The sequence below is a fragment of the Ranitomeya imitator genome, chromosome 5 (assembly GCF_032444005.1).
Source record: "Ranitomeya imitator isolate aRanImi1 chromosome 5, aRanImi1.pri, whole genome shotgun sequence".
Classification (NCBI taxonomy): domain Eukaryota; kingdom Metazoa; phylum Chordata; class Amphibia; order Anura; family Dendrobatidae; genus Ranitomeya; species Ranitomeya imitator.
The window spans coordinates 1,058,044-1,073,102 of NC_091286.1; the positions used below are offsets into that span (position 1 = coordinate 1,058,044).

The following is a 15,059-nucleotide window of genomic DNA, read 5'->3' on the forward strand; positions in this document are numbered from 1 at the left end:
TTTGGTGATGCTTTCCAAGCAGCTGGTCCCGGCTGTACCCAACGATCTTCTTGCTTAGGGAGACTCTTCGCTTTTCCCAGAAGGCACCTGGAATATGCAAATTATCCTCCTCAAGCTTGAATCCCTGGTTTGGTGATGCTTTCCAAGCAGCTGGTCCCGGCTGTACCCAACGATCTTCTTACTTAGGGAGACTCTTCGCTTTTCCCAGAAGGCACCTGGAATATGCAAATTATCCTCCTCAAGCTTGAATCCCTGGTTTGGTGATGCTTTCCAAGCAGCTGGTCCCGGCTGTACCCAACGATCTTCTTACTTAGGGAGACTCTTCGCTTTTCCCAGAAGGCACCTGGAATATGCAAATTATCCTCCTCAAGCTTGAATCCCTGGTTTGGTGATGCTTTCCAAGCAGCTGGTCCTGGCTGTACCCAACGATCTTCTTGCTTAGGGAGACTCTTCGCTTTTCCCAGAAGGCACCTGGAATATGCAAATTATCCTCCTCAAGCTTGAATCCCTGGTTTGGTGATGCTTTCCAAGCAGCTGGTCCCGGCTGTACCCAACGATCTTCTTGCTTAGGGAGACTTCGCTTTTCCCAGAAGGCACCTGGAATATGCAAATTATCCTCCTCAAGCTTGAATCCCGACGCGTTTCTCCACATACATCCTTCTTAGGGAGTTCATCAGGGGCCATCAACACCGATACAAAAGACCTCAATGGAACAGCGAGCTAAGGACAAAAAACATTCTCCCCATCCACAAGAATCTGCGCTGTGATTTACTGGTGGCCCGTTTCTTAAACAGCATGGCACTAAACATCCACCCACCTGATTAGCATTCCATAGTGTTTCTAAGTTCGGGCTCCAAGAAGCACGTGTTACATTCTACCGGAAATGTCACAGCGCTGCCAGTGATACGCTGCATCCGCTCTGTGGAACGCTGTCAATGCGCCGCTCGGCTGCAGGAAGTTCCGGCTTGTGACATCACATCCGCTCCTTTGGAACGCAACTGCGTTCCACCCAATGTGAATTCACTATTCGTGATATCACACCCCTGATGAACCCCCTAAGAAAGATGCATGGGGGAGAAACGTGTCGGGACAGTGGGACTAACACACTTTTTTTGCACACTCAGCACTTTATTGTATTGGTTTTCTGAGCTGCATATCATGTGCATGAAAATATTGTTTTTCTGCTGATCAGGAGTGTATGGGCTACTGTCTTGGGTGATAGGATGTGATCCTGTTTTGCCCAAAAGCAACCTGGATTCCTGTTATATGACTAACTGAGGTTTAACAATGATAAATGTAAGGTTATACACATGGGAAGAAGGAATCAATATCACCATTACACACTGAACGGGAAACCACTGGGTAAATCTGACAGGGAGAAGGACTTGGGGATCCTAGTTAATGATAAACTTACCTGGAGCAGCCAGTGCCAGGCAGCAGCTGCCAAGGCAAACAGGATCATGGGGTGCATTAAAAGAGGTCTGGATACACATGATGAGAGCATTATACTGCCTCTGTACAAATCCCTAGTTAGACCGCACATGGAGTACTGTGTCCAGTTTTGGGCACCGGTGCTCATGAAGGATATAATGGAACTAGAGAGAGTACAAAGGAGGGCAACAAAATTAATAAAGGGGATGGGAGAACTACCATACCCAGATAGATTAGCGAAATTAGGATTATTTAGTCTAGAAAAAAGACGACTGAGGGGCGATCTAATAACCATGTATAAGTATATAAGGGGACAATACAAATATCTCGCTGAGGATCTGTTTATACCAAGGAAGGTGACGGGCACAAGGGGGCATTCTTTGCGTCTGGAGGAGAGAAGGTTTTTCCACCAACATAGAAGAGGATTCTTTACTGTTAGGGCAGTGAGAATCTGGAATTGCTTGCCTGAGGAGGTGGTGATGGCGAACTCAGTCGAGGGGTTCAAGAGAGGCCTGGATGTCTTCCTGGAGCAGAACAATATTGTATCATACAATTATTAGGTTCTGTAGAAGGACGTAGATCTGGGGATTTATTATGATGGAATATAGGCTGAACTGGATGGACAAATGTCTTTTTTCGGCCTTACTAACTATGTTACTATGTTACTATGTTACTATGTAACTAATGGTGAATTCAACATACTTGGGGAATTCCCCCTTTTTTTCTGCCTACGAGTATTGAGAATCTTTTGGGTTTTTTGGATGTATTTCCATGAGGGCAGCTTAGAACTAGTAGGCTATGTGCACATGTATTTTTGAGGTCTGCGGATTTTTCCGCAGCGAATTTGAGAAATCCGCAGGTAAAAGGCACTGTGTTTTACCTGCAGATTTACTGCGGTTTTTATGCGGATTTTGTGCAGATTCCACCTGCGGTTTTACACATGCGGATTCCTATTGAGGAGCAGGTGTAAACCGCTGCGGAATCCGCACAAAGAAGTGACATGTTGCGGAATGTAAACAGCTGCTTTTTCGCACGTTTGTTTCCGCAGCATGGGCACAGCGGTTTCTGTTTTCCATAGGTTTACATGGTACTGTAAACTCATGGAAAACTGCTGTGGATCCGCGGCAAAATCCGCAACGTGTGCACAGAGCCGTATAGTTCTCTGTACCCCTGCTCCATTCTAGTTCCTTTCATGAGTGATAGTACATCATATTCATTCAAGTTCTAATTAATCCTAATATTGGATATATTCTTACATTATTGGAGCAGGAGGGTTTAGTGATAGAGATTGATATATACTTATTTGTGCTGTAGACAGTAGTTATTAGTGCTAAACAAGAGATATAGATCAATTTGATCTGTATTCAATTGTTTTTTCTGTCTGTGATCTTGATAATAATAAATAATAATAATAATCTTTATTTATATGGCGCCAACATATTCCGCAGCGCTTTACAGTTTAACAGTTTCAATCACAAAAGTCATAAATAACAACGTTAACAATACAATAATTAAAGCACAATAAGCCGCCCCTGCTCGTGAGAGCTTACAATCTACAATGAGGTGGGGGAGATACAAAGTACAGGTGTGTATTTACAATGATGTATTTACAATGAGGGTCCGGCCATCTTCAGGGGGTGGGGGGTAGATGGAGATAGTGAATGAGCCACACACACAAACATAAAATGACTTTGATTAGGGAACGTGATAGGCCGCTCTGCACAAATGTGTATTGAGGGAGCGCCTAAAACTATGCAAATTGTGGATGGTCCTAATATCTTGGGGTAGAGCATTCTAGAGGATTGGTGCAGCGCGGGAGAAGTCTTGGAGTCGGGAGTGGGAGGTACGGATTAGTGCAGAGGTTAGTCGAAAGTCATTTGCAGAGTGCAGCGGTCAGCAAGGCCGATAGACAGAAATGAGGGAGGAGATGTAAGGGGGGCCGCACTGTGGAGAGCTTTGTGGGTGAGAACAAGTACTTTGAATTGTATCCTGTAATGAATGGGCAGCCAGTGTTAATAGACTAAGGGATTGCCTAGGGATTGAAGGGACAGCCGCCGTGGAGCGGGGGCGTCACATCGCAAATTAGGGTGCCACCCTTCGCTGACAGGAAGACTATCAGACCTTAGGGGCTACTAGGGATAGGGAAGGCATATTGTTGTTTTCGTAGAAATCTTCAGCATTGGAATGGCACTCGGACCAGCTACTCAGCAGCACGAAAACTTGCAATCCTGCAATCACATTTCTCCTTCACGTGCCAACATTAATGTGCAATCCGTTTTTGGTGCTCAGCTGTGTGCGACTAATGCAATACGAAATCCCATAAAAAGAACAAGAAAACAGCGGCACTCACCAATTTCCTGATGCGCAGTATTTAATCCATGTACAGATTAATATAGTCTCTTGCTAAGAAGTTACAGGGGTGCGAGGAGTGCAGGAGGACGATGGCCGTTTCGTGCGGATAGCACTTCTATGGGTCCACCTTCCCGGCAGTGTGACACTGGCAGCACCTTCCCGGCTGTGTGACACTGGCAGCACCTTCCCGGCAGTGTGACACTGGCAGCACCTTCCCGGCTGTATGGGGCAGCACGGTGGTGCAGTGGTTAGCACAGCAGCCTTGCAGTGCTGGAGTCCTGGGTTCTAATCCCACCTTGGACAACATCTGCAAAGAGTTTGTATGTTCTCTCCGTGTTTGCGTGGGTTTACTCCGGGCACTCCGGTTTCCTCCCACATTCCAAAGACATACTGATAGGGAATTTAGATTGTGAGCCCCATCGGGGACAGTGATGATAATGTGTGCAAACTGTAAAGCGCTGCGTAATATGTTAGCGCTATATAAAAATAAAGATTATTATTATTATTATTTATTATGTGGCTGGCAGCACCTTCCCGGCAGTGTGACACTGGCAGCACCTTCCCGGCTGTATGTGGCTGGCAGCACCTTCCCGGCAGTGTGACACTGGCAGCACCTTCCCGGCAGTGTGACACTGGCAGCACCTTCCCGGCTGTGTGACACTGGCAGCACCTTCCCGGCAGTGTGACACTGGCAGCACCTTCCTAGAGTATGTGACTGGCAGCACCTTCCCGGCAGTGTGACACTGGCAGCACCTTCCTAGAGTATGTGACTGGCAGCACCTTCCCGGCAGTGTGACACTGGCAGCACCTTCCCGGCAGTGTGACACTGGCAGCACCTTCCTGGCTGTATGTCACTGGCAGCACCTTCCCGGCAGTGTGACACTGGCAGCACCTTCCTGGCTGTATGTCACTGGCAGCACCTTCCCGGCAGTGTGACACTGGCAGCACCTTCCTGGCTGTATGTCACTGGCAGCACCTTCCCGGCAGTGTGACACTGGCAGCACCTTCCCGGCTGTATGTCACTGGCAGCACCTTCCCGGTAGTGATATACTGATTGGAAGATGCCATCTTATGGAGCTTTTCTCTTTATGACTGGGACTGTTTTCTCACGGCTCAGGTTATTTTACATTCATCAGTTAAATATTGTACAAGATAACCTTGTGAGAAAAGGGGCAACCTTCATCATCTCAATCTCCTCCATGCTTTTAATGAAGTAGGCCAAGCTATTATGAAACGTTGTGAGATTTTTAGATGACGGACCCTGGCTCCACGTACCCTGGCTGTAGCCCAACACCATAGAGAACACTATGACCCCCATGACCAACCACCAAAAATACAATCATTAATCTAAGTCTCATCATTGAGTGACATTCTTATATGTGTGACGGCATCACTTACTTTCCGCCTTAAGCGATCAATGATGATTTGGTTGGCTTCATAGGTCAACTCCAGTACAGATAAGCAAAGGGCAACATTGTCTTCATTATCCTGTGCGTAAAAAGAAGGCAGTTAGTCTAAACAATCCATGTCCCTGTCCTTGTGAGGACCATTATGGCAAACCTGCCCTTAGCTACAGCATATCTGGACCATGTTTAGTGGTCTGCTCCAAGCCCAACTCTACCTTCATGTTAGGACGCCCATCCAAGTCCTGCTTCTTGACAGCTGGGGAAGTCGGCAGATATCCTGCTGTTGCCACAAATTTGTCAGGAACCAACACTTCGCTGCCTCCAATCATCAGGAGAATTACGCAATTAGCTCAAGAGTGATGGACTAGGCCCCGGCTGCTTACACTACTAGGCCGGTTATTGGGAAACTCACCGTGAGCGTATGATATATACGCCTCCGATTCCAATGCATGGAGTGCATGTATGTATGTATATATAAATATATACCCCCCAGTACAGTCACTACCAGACTCCGCAAACAACCCAAGAAAAACTAGCTGCCACCAATCGTTTATACAGCCCGATTGAACACCCGTGGCGTGGCCTCACGAGGATTCAGGGATGATGTGGTTTATCAAGCAAGAGGAACAGAGCTATTACATTTTATATATTTAATCCAAAAATCAGACAGTGTTTATAAAAATATAGAAAAGATTTTACAATAGAGAATATACAATTACATAAAATAAAAAGGGGAAAACAAAAGAAAAGCACTAAACCTGTGGTCGCAGGAATGGCGTCATTCTTTTAGGCCTCCTTCACACGTCCTGGTGATTTTGAACTGGAAAAACCAGTATTGGTGAGATCCGTGGTCGGTGTCTGTGTGCCATCCGCGTGTATGTATGTGACATCTGTGTGCGATCCATGTGTTCATGTATTGTCAGTGCGCTGTAAGTGTGCGCTCAGTGTGATACATATGGAACAAAAATAAAAAATGTTAGGTATTAAAGATGTTTAAAGACAGAGATAATGCTAAGGAATATGATTAGAAAGGTAGATAGATAGATAGATAGATAGATAGATAGATACTGTAGATAGGTAGATAGATAGATAATAGATAGATAGATAATAGATAGATAGATAATAGATAGATAGATAATAGATATAGATAGATAATAGATATAGATAGATAGATAGATAGATAGATAATAGATAATAGATAGATAATAGATAGATAGATAGATAGATAATAGATAAATAGATAGATAATAGATAGATAGATAGGTAGATAGATATATAGATAGATAATAGATAGATAGATAGATAGATAGATAATAGATAGATAGAAGATAGATAATAGGTAGATAGATAGATAATAGATAGATAGATAATAGATAATAGATAGATAGAAGATAGATAATAGATAGGTAGATAGATAGATAATAGATAGATAATAGATAGATAGATAGATAGATAGATAGATAGATAATAGATAGATAGATAGATAATAGATAGATAGATAGATAAATAGATAGATAGATAGATAGATAGATAGATAGATAGATAGATAGATAGATAGATAGATAGATAGATAGATGTGTGCTATATAATCGGTGCTTGTGTGTCTTTTCTGTACTTGCTTATGTTTAAGTAAATTAAATTTACTTTTAAAAAATGTTGTCGGCTCCCGCATAATGTTCTCAACCAGCAGAGGGAAAGCCGACAGCTGGGGGCCGATATAAATTATCTGGGATTATTAATAGCCCTAAATGTTCTCAGGCTATTGATATAACCTCACAGCTGTATACATGGCCTTTACTGGTTAGTTTATATGGGGACCCCAGAAAAAATGACAATGCCAAAAGTCCTTTATTAGAAATAAAACTCCCCAACCTCTTTACCTTTTTAATAGTGTAAAATTAAAAATAATCAAACGCCATATTCCTCAGCAGTCCGACGATAATCCATTTGTCGCACGCTGTAATCCATCCCTGCTTCATCTGGATGCGGTGCTGAGCAGTGGCATGATGTGTCCATTTAGCCTGACATCCAGGAGACACTGAACTGAGCGTCAGAGTGCAGCTTCCCTGACCGTCAGAGTGCAGCTTCACTGACCTGCAGTACCGTCACTGAGGTTACTGCAGGTCACAGAAGTTGCAGTTCCCTTGTGCAGCTCATTGTGAGCGGCCCGATGAACTGTTGTGATCTCAATGAGATCACTGCTAGCACTGTGATAAATTGCTAGTGGTGACGTAATCAACGTTACTGCAGTTCATTGGCTGGCTCACAATGAGCTGCCGGAGGGAACTGCAACTTCCGTGACCTGCAGTAACCTCAGTGACGGCACTGCAGGTCAGTGAAGCTGCACTCTGACGGTCAGAGAAGCTGCACTCTGACGGTCAGGGAAGCTGCACTCTGACGGTCAGGGAAGCTGCACTCTGACGGTCAGGGAAGCTGCACTCTGACGGTCAGGGAAGCTGCACTCTGACGCTCAGTTCAGTGTCTCCTGGATGTCAGGCTTAACAGTCACATCATGCCACTGCTCAGCAAGGCATCCAGATGAAGCAGAGATGGATTACGGTGTGGGACAAATGGATGATCGTCAGACAGGTGAGGAATATTGTGTTTCATTATTTTCATTTTTACAGTAATAAATGGGAAAATGAAGGTGAGGTTTAGCTTAAAGGACTTTATTCTTGCTGTGTCTTTTTTAAAAAATGATTTAGGGGATTAGTAATGGGTTGCCTTATATTGTAGACAGGTCACCATTACTAACCCCTAAGCTTGATGTCACCAGACAATACAAGCTGACATCAACCCCAACCCTATTACCCCACTTGCCAACGCATCAGGTGCAAGTGGGAAGAGCGAGGCTAAGCGCCAGATTTGAGAAACCAAGGGGAACTGGCACCGCAACAATAATGAACCAGAATATTGTGCCATAAACCAAAAAACATTGAAATGAGAACAAAAACAGGAGGGGGGTGGTGAATTTAAGGCACTGAATATTCAATACAATAACTACAAAATATAGTATAAACTGAATTATTTTATTGATATTCAAAAACATACATATTTTTGGAAGTGCATTTGAACAGCAAGGTGGTTTGCTGCTAAGGGAACTAGAGAAAAAAAAAATCTATAAATCTTCAGCAGAGCGAGTGTGAGCTGAGCGTAAGTGTGACTTGTGATTCAGTGACTTTGGAGTCAGGGAGTTTCCAAGGGAGGAATTACTGAATTATTGTCTGTATTTTATTAATACTTTGTATTTATTTTTTTTATTTAACTTTTCTGTCTGGTGCAATCCCCATTAGGAAATGTGCTCCACTATTGTTAATGCCTCCAGTGCACATCTTGCCACATGTATGCAATCCTTGAGCAGCCGATCGAGGGTGCACACTGCTGTGCGAGATGTGAACATGTTGTGCATTTGGAAGCCTAGATTCTGAATCTAACGGTACCTTCACACAACGATATCGTTAACGATTTCCTTAACGATATCGTTGCTACGTCACAAAAAGCAACGATATCGTTATGTGTGACAGCGACCAACGATCAGGCCCCTGCTGGGAGATCGTTGGTCGCTGAACAAAGTCCAGAACTTTATTTCGTCGCTGGATCTCCCTTGGACATCGCTGGATCGGCGTGTGTGACACCGATACAGCGATGTCTTCACTGGTAACCAGGGCAAACATCGGGTAACTAAGCGCAGGGCCGCGCTTAGTAACCCGATGTTTACCCTGGTTACCAGCGTAAAAGTAAAAAAAAACAAACACTACATACTTACCTACAGCTGTCTGTCCCCGGTGCTCTGCTTCTCTGCTCTCCTCCTGTACTGGCTGTGAGCGTCGGTCAGCCGGAAAGCAGAGCGGTGACGTCACCGCTCTGCTTTCCGGCCGCTGTGCTCACAGCCAGTACAGGAGGAGTGCAGAGAAGCAGAGCACCGGGGACAGACAGCTGTAGGTAAGTATGTAGTGTTTGTTTTTTTTTACTTTTACGCTGGTAACCAGGGTAAACATCGGGTTACTATACGCGGCCCTGCGCTTAGTAACCCGATATTTACCCTGGTTACCGGCATCGTTGGTCGCTGGAGAGCTGTCTGTGTGACAGCTCTCCAGCGACCAAACAGCGACGCTGCAGCGATCCGGATCGTTGTCGGTATCGCTGCAGCGTCGCTTAATGTGAAGGGGCCTTAAATGTGCAGCTGGCAACACTGAGATCCATAGACAATATGGAGGAGTCTTCTGCTCACGGAGCAGACGCTCAATGGGACAGATGGGGGGGATGGCTAAGACGATGGTGCAGACAACAAGGATTTGGATTCCTGGACCACGGTGTGAATTACTGGTATGATGGACTCCTCGCCAGAGACGGACTACACCTCAACAAACCTGGGAAACACACATTCGCCAGAAGACTCGCTACACTCATCAGGAGGGCGTTAAACTAGAAGAAGAGGGGACGGGAAGAAAAACATTAGACTCGAACAAAGACGACCCAGGAAAACATACTCAGAAGGGAGGTAAGAACATTTCTAAAACAATCCACAGTGAGGAGATTGGAACAAAACAAAATCCTCTAAACTGCATGCTCGCAAACGCCAGAAGCCTGACAAACAAGATGGAAGAACTAGAAGCAGAAATATCTACAGGTAACTTTGACATAGTGGGAATAACCGAGACATGGTTAGATGAAAGCTATGACTGGGCAGTTAACTTACAGGGTTACAGTCTGTTTAGAAAGGATCGTAAAAATCGGAGAGGAAGAGGGGTTTGTCTCTATGTAAAGTCTTGTCTAAAGTCCACTTTAAGGGAGGATATTAGCGAAGGAAATGAGGATGTCGAGTCCATATGGGTTGAAATTCATGGAGGGAAAAATGGTAACAAAATTCTCATTGGGGTCTGTTACAAACCCCCAAATATAACAGGAACCATGGAAAGTCTACTTCTAAAGCAGATAGATGAAGCTGCAACCCATAATGAGGTCCTGGTTATGGGGGACTTTAACTACCCGGATATTAACCCCTTTACCCCCAAGGGTGGTTTGCACGTTAATGACCAGGCCAATTTTTACAATTCTGACCACTGTCCCTTTATGAGGTTATAACTCCGAAACGCTTCAACGGATCCTGGTGATTCTGACATTGTTTTCTCGTGACATATTGTACTTCATGATAGTGGTAAAATTTCTTTGATAGTACCTGCGTTTATTTGTGAAAAAAACGGAAATTTGGCGAAAATTTTGAAAATTTCGCAATTTTCAAACTTTGAATATTTATGCAATTAAATCACAGAGATATGTCACACAAAATACTTAATAAGTAACATTTCCCACATGTCTCCTTTACATCAGCATAATTTTGGAACCAATTCTTTTTTTTGTTAGGGAGTTATAAGGGTTAAAAGTTGACCAGCAATTTCTCATTTTTACAACACCATTTTTTTTTAGGGACCACGTCTCATTTGAAGTCATTTTGAGGGGTCTATATGATAGAAAATGCCCAAGTGTGACACCATTCTAAAAACTGCACCCCTCAAGGTGCTCAAAACCACATTCAAGAAGTTTATTAACCCTTCAGGTGTTTAATAGGAATTTTTGGAATGTTTAAATAAAAATGAACATTTAACTTTTTTACACAAAAAATTTACTTCAGCTCCAATTTGTTTTATTTTACCAAGGGTAACAGGAGAAATTGGACCCAAAAAGTTGTTTTCCAATTTGTCCTGAGTACGCTGATACCCCATATGTGGCAGTAAACCACTGTTTGGGCGCATGGGAGAGCTCGGAAGGGAAGGAGCGCTATTTGACTTTTCAATGCAAAATTGACAGGAATTGAGATGGGACGCCATGTTGCGTTTGGAGAGCCACTGATGTGCCTAAACATTGAAACCCCCCACAAGTGACACCATTTTGGAAAGTAGACCCCCTAAGGAACTTATCTGGATGTGTGGTGAGCACTTTGACCCACCAAGTGCTTCACAGAAGTTTATAATGCAGAACCGTAAAAATAAAAAATCATATTTTTTCACAAAAATTATATTTTTGCCCCCAATTTTTTATTTTTCCAAGGGTAAGAGAAGAAATTGGACCTCAAAAGTTGTTGTCCAATTTGTCCTGAGTACGCTGATACCCCATATGTGGCAGTAAACCACTGTTTGGGCGCATGGGAGAGCTCGGAAGGGAAGGAGCGCAGTTTGACTTTTCAATGCAAAATTGACAGAAATTGAGATGGGACGCCATGTTGCGTTTGGAGAGCCACTGATGTGCCTAAACATTGAAACCCCCCACAAGTGACACCATTTTGGAAAGTAGACCCCCTAAGGAACTTATCTAGAGGTGTGGTGAGCACTTTGACCCACCAAGTGCTTCACAGAAGTTTATAATGCAGAACCGTAAAAATAAAAAATCATATTTTTTCACAAAAATTATATTTTTGCCCCCAATTTTTTATTTTTCCAAGGGTAAGAGAAGAAATTGGACCTCAAAAGTTGTTGTCCAATTTGTCCCGAGTACGCTGATACCCCATATGTGGCAGTAAACCACTGTTTGGGCGCATGGGAGAGCTCGGAAGGGAAGGAGCGCCGTTTGACTTTTCAATGCAAAATTGACAGGAATTGAGATGGGACGCCATGTTGCGTTTGGAGAGCCACTGATGTGCCTAAACATTGAAACCCCCCACAAGTGACACCATTTTGGAAAGTAGACCCCCTAAGGAACTTATCTGGATGTGTGGTGAGCACTTTGACCCACCAAGGGCTTCACAGAAGTTTATAATGCAGAGCCATAAAAATAAAACAAATTTTTTTTCCCACAAAAATTATTTTTTAGCCCCCAGTTTTGTATTTTCCCTAGGGTAACAGGAGAAATTGGACCCCAAAAGTTGTTGTCCAATTTGTCCTGAATACGCTGATACCCCATATGTGGGGGGGAACCACCGTTTGGGCGCATGGGAGGGTTCGGAAGGGAAGGAGCGCCATTTGGAATGCAGACTTAGATGGAATGGTCTGCAGGCGTCACATTGCGTTTGCAGAGCCCCTAATGTACCTAAACAGTAGAAACCCCCCACAAGTGACACCATTTTGGAAAGTAGACCCCCTAAGGAACTCATCTTGATGTGTTGTGAGAGCTTTGAACCCCCAAGTATTTCACTACAGTTTATAACGCAGAGCCATGCAAATAAAAAATATTTTTTTTTCCACAAAAATTATATTTTAGCCCCCAGTTTTGTATTTTTCCAAGGTTAGCAGGAGAAATTGGACCCTAAATGTTGTTGTCCAATTTGTCCTGAGTACGCTGATACCCGATATGTGGGGGGGAACCACCGTTTGGGCGCATGGGAGGGCTCGGAAGGGAAGGAGCATCATTTGGAATGCAGACTTAGATGGATTGGTCTGCAGGCGTCACATTGCGTTTGCAGAGCCCCTAATGTACCTAAACAGTAGAAACCCCCCACAAGTGACCCCATATTGGAAACTAGACCCCTCAATGAACTTATCTAGATGTGTTGTGAGAACTTTGAACCCCCAAGTGTTTCACTACAGTTTATAACGCAGAGCCGTGAAAATAAAAAATCTTTTTGTTTTCCCACAAAAATTATTTTTTAGCCCCCAGTTTTGTATTTTCCCAAGGGTAACAGGAGAAATTGGTCCACAAAAGTTGTTGTCCAATTTGTCCTGAGTACGCTGATACCCCATATGTTGGGGTAAACCCCTGTTTGGGCACACAGGAGAGCTCGGAAGGGAAGGAGCACTGTTTTACTTTTTCAACGCAGAATTGGCTGGAATTGAGATCGGACGCCATGTCGTGTTTGGAGAGCCCCTGATGTGCCGAAACAGTGGAAACCCCCCAATTATAACTGAAACCCTAATCTAAACACACCCCTAACCCTAATTCCAACGGTAACCCTAACCACACCTCTAACCCTGACACACCCCTAACCCTAATCCCAACCCTATTCCCAACTGTAAATGTAATCTAAACCCTAACCCTAACTTTAGCCCCAACCCTAACTGTAGCCCCAACCCTAACCCTAACCCTAGCCCTAACCCTAGCCCTAACCCTAGCCCTAACCCTAACCCTAGCCCTAACCCTAGCCCTAACCCTAGCCCTAACCCTAGCCCTAACCCTAGCCCTAACCCTAGCCCTAACCCTAACCCTAGCCCTAACATTAGCCCTAACCCTAGCCCTAACCCTATCCCTAACCCTAGCCCTAACCCTAGCCCTAGCCCTAACCCTAGCCCTAACCCTAGCCCTAATGGGAAAATGGAAATAAATACATTTTTTTTTATTTTTCCCTAACTAAGGGGGTGATGAAGGGGGGTTTGATTTACTTTTATAGCGAGTTTTTTAGCGGATTTTTATGATTGGCAGCCGTCACACACTGAAAGACCCTTTTTATTGCAAAAAATATTTTTTGCAATACCACATTTTGAGAGCTATAATTTTTCCATATTTTGGTCCACAGAGTCATGTGAGGTCTTGTTTTTTGCGGGACGAGTTGACGTTTTTATTGAAAACATTTTTGGGCACGTGACATTTTTTTATCGCTTTTTATTCCGATTTTTGTGAGGAAGAATGACCAAAAGCCAGCTATTCATGAATTTCTATTGGGGGAGGCGTTTATACCGTTCCGCGTTTGGTAAAATGGATAAAGCAGTTTTATTCTTCGGGTCAGTACGATTACAGCGATACCTCATTTATATCATTTTTTTATGGTTTGGTGCTTTTATACGATAAAAACTATTTTACAGAAAAAATAATTATTTTTGCATCGCTTTATTCTCAGGACTATAACTTTTTTACTTTTTTGCTGATGATGCTGTATGGTGGCTCTTTTTTTGCGGGACAATATGACGCTTTCAGCGGTACCATGGTTATTTATATCTGTCCTTTTGATCGCGTGTTATTCCACTTTTTGTTCGGCGGTATGATAATAAAGCGTTGTTTTTTGCCTCGTTTTTTTTTTTTTTTTTCTTACGGTGTTTACTGAAGGGGTTAACTAGTGGGACAGTTTTATAGGTCGGGTCGTTACGGACGCGGCGATACTAAATATGTGTACTTTTATTGGTTTTTTTTTTTTATTTAGATGAAGAAATGTATTTATGGGAATAATATTTTTTTTTTTTTTTCATTATTTTGGAATTTATTTTTTTTTTTTTTTTTACACATTTGGAAAATTTTTTTTTTAGTTTTTTACTTTGTCCCAGGGGGGGACATCACAGATCAGTGATCTGACAGTTTGCACAGCACTCTGTCAGATCACTGATCTGATAGGAGTGCAGGCTGCTTCACAGTGCCTGCTCTGAGCAGGCTCTGTGAAGCCACCTCCCTCCCTGCAGGACCCGGATCCGCGGCCATCTTGGATCCGGGGCTCGAGCAGGGAGGGAGGTGAGGAGACCCTCGCAGCAACGCGATCACATCGCGTTGCTGCGGGGGGCTCAGGGAAGCCCGCAGGGAGCCCCCTCCCTGCGCGGTGCTTCCCTGCACCGCCGGCACATCGCGATCATCTTTGATCGCGGTGTGCCAGGGGTTAATGTGCCGGGGGCGGTCCGTGACCGCTCCTGGCACATAGTGCCGGATGTCAGCTGCGATAAGCAGCTGACACCCGGCCGCGATCGGCCGCGCTCCCCCCGTGAGCGCGGCCGATCGGCTATGACGTACTATCCCGTCCAGGGTCAGATAAGCCCAGGGCACCTCGACGGGATAGTACGTCTAAGGTCACAGAGGGGTTAACTGGGAAACAGAAACCTGTGAAACCCATAAAGGCAACAGGTTTCTGCTAATAACCAAGAAAAATTATCTTTCACAATTGGTGCAGAATCCAACCAGAGGAGCAGCACTTTTAGACCTAATACTATCTAATAGACCTGACAGAATAACAAATCTGCAGGT

General features: G+C 44.1%; 1 protein-coding gene across 1 annotated transcript in view; it reads right to left on the bottom strand.

The window, feature by feature from the left end:
• OTOG (otogelin) overlaps window positions 1–15,059 on the bottom strand; it is a 563,613-nt gene that overhangs the window by 199,163 nt on the left and 349,391 nt on the right. Inside the window, exon 32 of the mRNA XM_069768186.1 lies at window positions 5,182–5,271. Coding sequence (XP_069624287.1) covers window positions 5,182–5,271 — 90 coding nt within the window. The remainder of the gene's footprint in view (window positions 1–5,181; window positions 5,272–15,059) is intronic.